The sequence below is a fragment of the Platichthys flesus genome, chromosome 9 (assembly GCF_949316205.1).
Source record: "Platichthys flesus chromosome 9, fPlaFle2.1, whole genome shotgun sequence".
Classification (NCBI taxonomy): Eukaryota; Metazoa; Chordata; class Actinopteri; order Pleuronectiformes; family Pleuronectidae; genus Platichthys; species Platichthys flesus.
In genome coordinates this window covers 6276038-6286384 of record NC_084953.1, presented here as the reverse complement: position 1 = coordinate 6286384, position 10347 = coordinate 6276038, and the positions used below count along the sequence as shown (strand labels likewise).

Sequence of the window (10347 nt, the reverse complement as noted above, 5' to 3'; positions counted from 1 at the left end):
TTATAACCTGTTGTGGGATCACGTGTCGGCCACTAAACCTGAGAAAAGCAAAACCTGAATTATATAAAAGTGGCATCAAAAGTTATTGTTGAGAATAACATCACCAAGATATTTCCAGTATAACGTGTAGTGGAAGTATAACAGATTAGAATTTTCACAATACTTCCATATAATCTCATACACAGCAAATGGTTGTAAAACAATGTTAATGAGTGTAATACCCCAAAAGGCTTTATGGATGACAGTAATATCTGTGTGTTAACATTTTTTGATATAAATATACTTTATTGTATTTTCCAGTGGTAAATCAAAGAAAAAGTATGAAGTTTAAATTACATGAGTTGTATTTCATAGTTTCGGGGGATTGAATTTTCAACTTACAATCAATTTCTCAGTTTGAGTGAAATACTGTGAGAAAAAAACAAATGTTGTTTGTAACATTTAAATATTGCAGTATCACATTTTGTGAAATAGCTTTGTTTATGCTACAATATCAAAAAAAGACCTGGTCCTGACCCAGTCTGACCCAGACGCTTTGATCTCCCATTCCAAAGTTTCTGAACAGGCCCCGACCTTCCAACCAATCAGAGTAGTCCAGAGTATATTTAAAGTCCCATATTATCCGTCCTCATGTGAAGGAGAAGGATCTTGTAATTGTTTTCTTCTTGGCCAGTTGTTTGGGAACTATTGTCTCCAGCAGCCTCTTCACTAGATCCAGTCGTCCTGCTCGGATCAGGGCCCTGGATAACTCTGTGACCTCTGCCGTCTGAGTCCTGTAAAGGCACCTCAGCTCGGCCTTCACAATGTCATTGGGGTACCTTTCCTCTGCCTTTTGCACCCACATCTCCAGCTGGCCGATGGCAGTGCTAGGATCGGGGCCTCCCTGCATGAACACGGACAGGAGGGCCTGCAGGAGGCAGCGCAGGGCTGTGGTGTCGGTGCTTCCTGGCCTCTCTAACTCCACGGCCTGTTTGAAGCAGTCGGCAGCATTCTGATCCTCGCCTTTCAGGTGGAGGCAGCGTCCTCTGAGCACATGCAGGTCTGGAAGGCTGTCGCCCAGCTCAAACTGTAGGGCGTGCGACAGACTCACCAACGCACAATTCACCGCTGCCTCGTCCACCAGAAGGCTCTCCTGGAGGGCATCCACACCCATGTAGTAGTATACCTTAAGAGGAAGAAAATCATTTGAAAACCCTTCCTCCTTAATCTATATTGCTCCTTCTTTTTATAAGCTGTTACCTGTGCCATCTCGAGATGAGTCCGCAGACATGGACGTACACTCAGGACCTTGTCCAAGTCCTTTCTGGCCTCGGTCAGCAGCTGTCGGTCTGGGATTCCACCTTGACCACTCTTGGCCTTCTCTAAGTCCCTGATGTAGAACATCATATTGATCTGAAAAGAAGACATTTATAGATATTTTTCTACTGCAATTTATTGACATCTCAACTCCACTGTGTGGTCAGTTGAAATCGCTTGAAATTCTCAGTCATTAAAGGGATTTAACAAGGTAATCGACTTATGCTTTTCAGCTCGGTTCTGGAGTGGACTTGGTGTGTTAGAGCTGCGTTACCTTGGCGCGGGTGCAGTAAGCCTGCCAGTTGAGCTCTGGATCTGGCAGCACATTTAAGGCCATGTTGCTGATCCCTGTGGCCATCTCGTGTTTGCCCAGCAGAAAAAACACCTTGGCCAGAAGGTTCAGGATGAATGCATCATCACTGGCCATGTTTATTGCCTGAAGACACAGATAGATACTGTTATGGTGGAGCACATTCAGCATCGAGTTCTAGTTTCTAGTCTCTACTGCAACAGGAATGATGTTACACTGTAAATCTGTTTCAGTGTAGAGATATATATATACAGTTTGCAAATCTGAAAGAGAGAGCAGAACTATTAATTGGAGAAACGCACGAGCCTCAGCTAACAAATTATCTTGCACGGTTCAGAATTGATTACGGATATCTCAAATTGCAAACAAGAGAGATAGTGTAACCGGAGCGCCCACTGATAACCTTTAGTAAAGGTATTTTGAGAGAATATAAAAGAGCCTAAACAGAGTTTGAACAGCTGTGTCTCTATCTAGGCACCTTTCGGAGGTTGCATTTGAAGACCAGTTGCGTCACTGTCCCATTTCGGAGGCTACTTCAAATGTGTCCTTAAAAGTTCAGTGACATCTAGAGGGGAATTTGCATGTTGCAGATGAATACCCCCCCTCACCTCACCCTCCACTTCCAAACATGAAAGAGAACCTGTTTAAAACCTTCAGTTGTCATAAAAACTCAAAAGGTGTTAAGCTTGTCCAGTCTGGGCTACTGTAAAAAAAACATGGCTGCCTCAGTGGAGAGGACCCGCTCCTGATGTAAATACAATGTTTTTAAATGTAAAGGGCTCATTCTAGGGTACAGAAAAATTAGTAATATTTGCAATATTAAGAACAAACATACTAGTGAAAACAACCTCACACACCGAACGAATCAAGGGATTCTTTGCTCTTTGGTGACGAGCAGCGCTAACACTAGGCGACAACAAGATTTTGATGGTGATCGCAAAAATCCTCTTAGAAATCCAGTCTCGACTCGTAGGCCTCTGAACTGCTGACGTCAGGTGAACTTACGGTTCCATAGCAGGACAGAGGGTCAGAGGCGGAGTATCCACAGTCGTGTATCGACATTGGCACGGTGGTGAAGTCGTCCTTCCTCTCCAGCATGATGCCGATGTAACACCAGGCCAGAGCTGAGGACACAGATCAGGAATCCAAATTTATCATGATGAAAAGAACATTTTACAACATACTGCTGGTTTCTGCTTAAAAATTCATGCGTGGTTTAAATGCGTCTCTGCTGTTTTTATGTAGATGTATATGTGATAGCAATTCAAAAATTGCTAAACAGACCTTTGTGTTGCGTTTTCTCCGATTTCAGTGTTTCTTGGAGAAGCTTCATTCCTTTATTGAAATGAGAGTGTCTGGAGTATTCAGAGTCCTCTTTGGTCTTTACTATGTCGTCCAGTCTGCGGCGATATGAAACAGATCAACATGCAGAACATTAAACATGAAATAATGCTGATGCTGCTAGTGAGAATCTTTGTACGTCAGTCTTGTACCTTATATAGATGGTTGCCATTTTAAAATACCAGCTTCGTTTTTCCTCCTTTGGAATCTGAAAAACACCAATAGTGATAAGTAATGAGTGAATTAAAATGAAATTTAGTGTTCAGAAATAGCAGGAACTTTTTTGAACAGATTTTGAAGTTAAGTCACATTAAAAAGTCTTAACTGAGCTGTATTTTTTTGATTATATTTCCCATTATCCGTGTGTGTCTTTCTCACCAGTTGTCCCCCATAGTCCAGGGCTTTGTTGTACAGCCTCAGTGCGGCGGTCAGCCTCTCTCTCAGGTCATCCTCGTTGTCCAGCTCCACATCGTATGGATGGACGTAGGCCTGTTCCGCCAGGCAGCGGGCCGCCAGTACCCTGGTCTCCTCCTGACTGGCCTCTCCAGCATCTAGCCCCATGAGGTGGGACACTTTCTCCACACACTCCCCTGCGTCCAGCTCTCTGCCCAGCTTGTCGTACACGTAGCCCAGGTTGGCCCAGGCGTTGAGGTTCCCAGGGTCTTCTCTACAGATGCTTCTGGAAAAGCCGAGATACACAGAGCGTCAGGTTGTGATCAGTGTGATGGTTAAACAGGATCCTGCATTTAGGACTCCTGATTATGTGACAGGGTTAATAAGAGGTCATGATCATTCTTCATTTTGCCTTTTATACATCCACCAAGGAAGTTTGCATGTTTGTTTGTTATCAAGATTGCACTGAAACATTTTTACAGATTGAATTTTGATGCGGATTCATATTTTCTTTTGTTTCATTTCTTTGAGATTGCGCTAGAGGTCGTTTTTCAACCTTTTCCCTGTTTTTCCCAGGGATCAATTTATGGATCTTGATGAATTAAAGGGAACTGATATTCATGAGTTTGAGCAAGTTGGTGCAAATACCCCATGAAGGTTTGGTGTGGATCATGGTCCACTTTCTTTAACATTAGAAGGTATTTTTGGAAAGCTTTTACATGTTCGTTGATTTCACGGAGAATAATTCCTGGATCTTGGAACTGATACGTGTTAGATCGAGCGCTAGGTGTGGATCCAAAAATCCAGTTCTAGTAAATCTAAGGTGGTTTCATAAGGAGAATGTTGGACCGTGGCTTATGAATCAACTTTACTGAGAGACCCTCTAGTTATGGCTTCAGGCATTCAGTGTTTTTTGGGGGGTAAGCTTACAAAGGTGTGAGATATATAAATGAGAAATGTGTCATTTCTGCTTATCAGATTGCTACAAAAACCTGAAAAACGTGCTACATGTCAAAATCAACTCAAAAGAAAATAATGACATTCGTCTTTTATCACCTGAATGTCTCCTCGGCCATGTCCAGCTGCTCCAGGTGAAACGCCAGCAGACCCAGGAGATTCCTGACCGCGTACTGCAGATGTCCAACTTCAGCCTCCAACTCTCCGCGCAGGCTCTCCTGCTTCAGATAAGTGTCCCTGTGTCGCAGCCTCACCGGCCCCACAGGATCACAGTTGAGACTGAGCTTCAGGTGGAAGTGTCCGGGGAGATAGTCCATGTCCTCCATGAGCGACTCTATGTCGTCTGTGTTGTCGGCCTCCATGTTCTTCTGCTACCCCCCCTCCAAATCCTCCACCACCTGTTGTTTAAAAGAAGCCTCAAGATATAAAATAAAAATCTTGTTTGTTTGTATTTAACCGAGGATCCCGATACCTTTTTACTTCTGAGCCTAGCGATCGGTCTACTGCAGCTTCATTTACCCACCCGCTCTTGTCACCCTGCTACGGACAGGTAGAACAGGTTAGGTTTGGGAGTGCCTACAGAGTGTCAGAGGTTCTAAGGGTTTTACTTCGTGTTTACACATTATTATATCAAGTCCCTCTTCTGACCCTCATTCATACCATTCTTAGGACACACAAACACATAGCATCTAGGCACTTCTCTTTAATTTTCTTCTTTAAAAATGTATTTACTCACTTTGTGACATACTCTTTCTGAGTAAAAAAAATACCAACTAACATTCCTCCAAGTCCATTCTGACAGGCTGAGATGACTTCTTAATTTATGTGTTGAAGTTTGTAAAAATAAATGTTTTGAAGCTTTGTTTTGGTGAATGTTTCAGCTGTTTGTTCCCCCCCCATCCTACCTGTGTCCAACCCAAGAATGTGAACCGTCAGGCTCCGTGTGACACAGGGGAACACTGAGGGAAAGTGAATCAGTTTGGCTTAATGTCACGATTTTAAATTTGCTTTTCAAAAAATAAAAATGTATACTTAAGACATAGCAGCAATGAGTGAATGTGAATCGACATTATCCTGCAAGTCACAATACTATCTGGGAACATCTGATACAAACAGGATAAGAGCACTTTTGTTTCTAAAGGCTACCATACATGCAATCTCTTCCATCAGACGGTGAAACTGTGTTTTGACAAACCTGACTGACAGTGGAACAAAGGGAAGAAGTAGTTCAGTGTTGCAAGCACCAATATTTTAGAGCCTCAACACGTGAGGGACCTGGAGTGAAGCAATTCAAAGAAAGATCCACTCTCTTGACTGTATGTAAAGATGCAGGAAGTTTCCACTTCCTCTCACTTTTCAGAAATGAAGCCAAAATATACCCCATACGAACGCCGCCATCTTGGACATTTGGGCGGTACAGCGGTCGACCAATCACCAGTACGTCTCAGCTCACTTTTCATAGTATCATGTAACAAATTAAAAGCAAACTTAAAATGAGCACAACATACATGAGCGTGATAAGACTATATCAAATCGGCCAGCCACCAGGGGGCGTTTGAGACGCTTTGGCTTTACTTTCGGGGTGCAGTCATGTCATCTATGTGTTTGTGAGGGAAGGAGTGAAAAACCTGTCAAGCCTGTATTGCATCCAATAGAACATACATCTCTCTCCTGGTAGGTGGGTGGTGGGTTAGGTAGTGGGAGGATGGCTTGATGAGTCATGTGTTCGTATTTGAAAAGTGACTAAACACAACTGTATACTCTCTCCGTAAACTCACAAAGGCCTCAGTTGCATAATGTGTATTTACTGTGGTTCTGCCTCGGAGCCGGCCGCCTCTCTCCACTTGCACCATGTGGGGGTGCAGCAAATCTGAAAATGTTCTCTCTATATAACCGTTACCATGGTGGTCATCATGAACACCGGGCTGACTGCATGGCAACGTTATGATTACAGATGCTTGTCTGTGCGGAGGTGCATTCTCTGAGCTGAAGACAGAATTTCAACAGAAAAAAAAAGCTCCAATTTAGATGATAGACGTTGCATTCCATGAGCTAAGAGACAAAACAAAGGTATTATGGGGGGGGGGGGGGGGGGGGGGGGTGTTGACCCTAATAATCCCTCAAGCCTTCACAGCTCTCCCCTGTAAAGTGGGATTAGTGTATGTGTCCCACATTCTGGTAAAGGTCCTTTGGCTTGATACCTAACCCCTTGTTAACCTACTTAATTGTTTTGTTGTCTTTCTTAATTCCTGACACAAACAATCTACTGTGGGATGTGAACAAATGATAGAAAAATAGAGGATCCCCATTGTCTATTGCATTATTTGAAATCTGCACCGACCACAGGTTGATAGTAAGTGTCTCAAAGCTGCCTTCAAAATTACGAAGGGAGAGATTCAGTCACCCTTCAAGCCCTCAACTTGTTTTTTATTTATTATCAAAAACTTTCAAACTAATCCAGCATTCATGCAACTACTAAATTTGTAATTAAATTAATGAAATATAGTCCAATGCAATGCTGACTGTCCCACAATTATATACCTACTGTTATATTTTTATCATAAATTTCCACATTTAGAATAATACCGTTACATTGTTTTTATTGAGAAACAGTTCATTGTAGAGTTACATTTACAAATCATAATTTCTTGATTAATTTGGGTTGAACATTTAAAACACTGATGATTTTTTCCTAATATGAACAATATAATTTGATAATTTGATATATTGTGCAGCAGCTAGACATACGATTACATGCAGGTTAATGGGGACAACTCAAGACCCTGCATCAAAGTCCCCTGAATTCCATCCCTGCAGAGACATGACATTGACATTGACAGGAACGTAGCTGTGAATTTTGGGGCCCCTCACGAGATGTGACACGGAATACAAAGGGGATCCTAGGATCAGAGGAAAGCCTCATTAATACCAGTCTCTATGTTTTTACAACCCAGTCCTTGCTCTTAGCTCAGGTCTGCGATTTGGTTACACCTTCACAATCTTTGTCTAAAACTGCGACACAGCACTGATAAGATTGGAAGGGTTTGACAATTCAATATATATGTTTTTCATCCCAAACAAAAGATAGGTAGACTCTGGTATCCAGGCTTTATGCCATATCAGACAGACCAGGACGGCCTTAATCCACTTCAGATCCTGACTTTCTGAGCTATTGTTATTTAACACAGATGTTCAGCCAGACGTTGCTGCAGATTCCCTCCTTATCTCTCTTTTCCCCCTGAGACGCACTGGTACGTTCAGTCAGAGCTTGTAAGGGAAAACTCTTCTGCTTCACAGTTTGTCTACCTCTGCTCTCAGTCAGCTTCCCCTCTGGCGTCCTCAGTACTCAGAGTGAAAAGCATCTCTTCTGCTCTCTGGACACATTCACTGACTGCTAATCAAACCACTGAATGTCTCTTTGTTGTGTGTCTGTGTGTAACCAGGATGCATCATCTACAGGAAATCTACAGGCGTTCTGACTGATGGTGTTCTTCCATCATAAAAATGTGGGATGTCTATTTCCGTGTGTTAGTCTGTGGACTGAGTTGAGCAAGTCCTCTTCTAGGATAAACTACAGTGGCTGGCAACTGGGTCAAACTGGTTGTTGAGTTGCTGCAATCCGTTATTTCGAGCTGAATAACCGAGCTTTTATTTTGAAAAGCTGGGAACTTGGGTCTGAGTATTGTGTCGCTTGCTTTACAGACATCTGACTTCACTGATGTGCATCATATGAAAGTAAATCATTCAAACTTAAAGTCACACTAAAACAGTAAGGAAACAAGTGCACTTTTATTTTATTAAAAACATTGACTACAAAATCTCCATTGCAAATAAACCATGTAGGATGAACACAATGTTTTCTCACTCTGCACCATACGCTGTTAAAATAAAAAGCACAATAAAAAATGACAGTTTACTGTAGAACCGTTTGAGGAAGACTAACTAAAGTAACTCCAGACCATTAACACAGGCCAAATAAACAGAGGAGTTTAGATCAGGCACTGCACTATTGTAAAATGTATGTTTGTGTTATTTAGCTTGTTCCATCTAATCAGTGAACTGTAGAATAAAGTGTGACCAAACTAAGTTATAAGCATGTGTGTCTCTCTTACGTGTGGATAAACCAAACTCCAGATGCAATAGATTTGAAAGCAAATATTATCAAATGCTTTCCTCCCTTTGACACAGGGGAAAAAACTACGCTCACCAGACACCTTATTGAATTTGACCTCTATTGCTCCAAAATGTTGCCAATATGATACGTCAGCCCACCAGTTCGAAAACCACAAGCTTTGACTTCATGTGTTATGGCAGCTGTGGTGCCTGTAGTTCCATAGGAGGAGATCTAAGCTATCAGGAGACATTTGTCATGAAGCACTTTACAACATGTGAGTGAACTGAAAGTAACGTGACGCAGACAACTTCCTGACGCAGTAACTCTGTCAGTTGTTAAGTTTGACTTCACATTTGGCTGCGAAAGATTAAATTAAGTAAAAGATTTGTTGTTGCCTGGATTTGTTTGCATTGCTGGTTAATGTTGGATGGAAATGTGCACGTGAACCTATAGCATTAGATGACGACCTGTAATTGATGAACACAACAAACAGGGTGTTTTTTTGTCTTAGCTGTCGATCGTGACATTTCACACCATTTTTCTAGCATAATAATTACGAGTTAAAACCAAACATTCACTTTTACACTAAACAAACATCAGTGTGATAAGAAAATGTACTTTGACTCTTTAGTTTGGTCCAAGTTCCATCCATTAACATGGAGGAGGAAGGGTTTAATATTAATACTGCAGCCGGCTACCAAGTGGTGATCAAGATGCTTTGGCTTCACTTTTGGAGATGTCTTCCATCTTTACGTTATCTAGAAGGGCTTCATTGGCGGGAGGCGGTGGACTAGTGGTAGAAACTTGGACTATGGGCAGAGAAGGTCTCTGGTTCGTCTCGGGTTCGACTCCACGGAGAGACAACAAAAGACGAACCTGGATTGATCTGTCCAAAAATCCAAGAGTCTCCCTAACCTGTCTAGTGCCCCTGAGCAAGGCACCTTACTCCCCCAACATCTGCTCCCCGAGCGCCGTACATGGTCGCTCACTGCTCTGTGTGTCCTGCACACAGATGGGTTAAATGCAGAGGTTAAATTTACCTACCATGCATGAGTGTGTAGTGCATGTCTGTGCATGTGTTTGGTATAAATAAACATATCCTAAAATCTGAACATCTGTGTGACATGAGGTTTGGAAGTTTACAGAGTCACTTCCAACTCAAGTCTTGGGGGAAGTGTCTCTCCCTGGAAATTCAAAAAATGTCTTGAATGCAGGGAGGTGGTGCTGAGACACGCCTACCTACATTGTCTAGCTACGACTCCGGTAGCAACACACACTTCACAACACGACGATGAGTCTTCTCGCCTCCGGAGTTTCCTGATGTTTAAAACTACTGTTGCCCCCGAACTGCTTGAACGGCCGACACAGGTGGCATAGCTTTAAAAATGGGCGCCACTTTCCACCTTCCCTGGCAGGGTACCACTTACTTTTAATTTGAGGGTGTTAACTTTCTTTAATATATACAGATTTCGTGATGTCCCAAACGGTTTACTTTCTACATTTTCTCTGTAAGAACTATGCGTCAGGAACATTCCAACCTACCTACGTGACTCTTCAGGTGACTCACGACCATGGAGCCCGAGCCACAACAGGCAACGCAATGTTGAAGGAATATGTCTCAATCGCAAATACTTGAGAAGTTAACAAACTCTTAAAAACTATAAATGCAACTTGGTGCTTATTAAACTTCAGCTGTCTCCGTACACCACAGTAGAGTTTATGAATGTGATTTTAAATACAGAATTACTACAGTTAATCCAAGGGTAGTTTTATAATTTAGTTGTGCAGTGTCACTTCAACACCCAGAAGCAGCATGTGTCCGTGTTTTATTGTGGAAGAGCCGACCGGATTCTGCTGGGTGTTCATCTGCTCTCTTCACACTGGGATGGGGGGGGGGGGGGGTCTCCTCCTCACTCCCACTCCGATGCGGCTGCTG

At 42.6% G+C, this 10347-nt stretch overlaps 1 protein-coding gene across 1 annotated transcript; it reads right to left on the bottom strand.

Moving 5' to 3' along the window:
- Positions 1–4798, bottom strand: ttc22 (tetratricopeptide repeat domain 22). Its single transcript, XM_062395825.1, has 8 exons — positions 4397–4798; positions 3326–3626; positions 3100–3155; positions 2891–3006; positions 2612–2730; positions 1571–1732; positions 1240–1392; positions 1–1165 (listed from the first exon to the last, which is right to left on the bottom strand). Exons 1-8 carry the CDS (start codon positions 4657–4659, stop codon positions 629–631), a joined length of 1707 nt encoding a protein of 568 aa, XP_062251809.1. The 5' UTR covers positions 4660–4798; the 3' UTR covers positions 1–628.
- Between the last annotated feature and the right edge of the window lie 5549 nt (positions 4799–10347).

Excerpts from the sequence above, each read along its gene's own strand:
- ttc22 (XM_062395825.1), bottom strand. The coding sequence starts at position 4,659 with ATGGAGGCCGACAACACAGACGACATAGAGTCGCTCATGGAGGACATG. Across the intron at positions 3,007-3,099 it reads ATGGCAACCATCTATATAAG|ACTGGACGACATAGTAAAGA; the intron begins GTACAAGACTGA and ends ATATCGCCGCAG. Across the intron at positions 1,166-1,239 it reads CTCATCTCGAGATGGCACAG|GTATACTACTACATGGGTGT; the intron begins GTAACAGCTTAT and ends CTTCCTCTTAAG.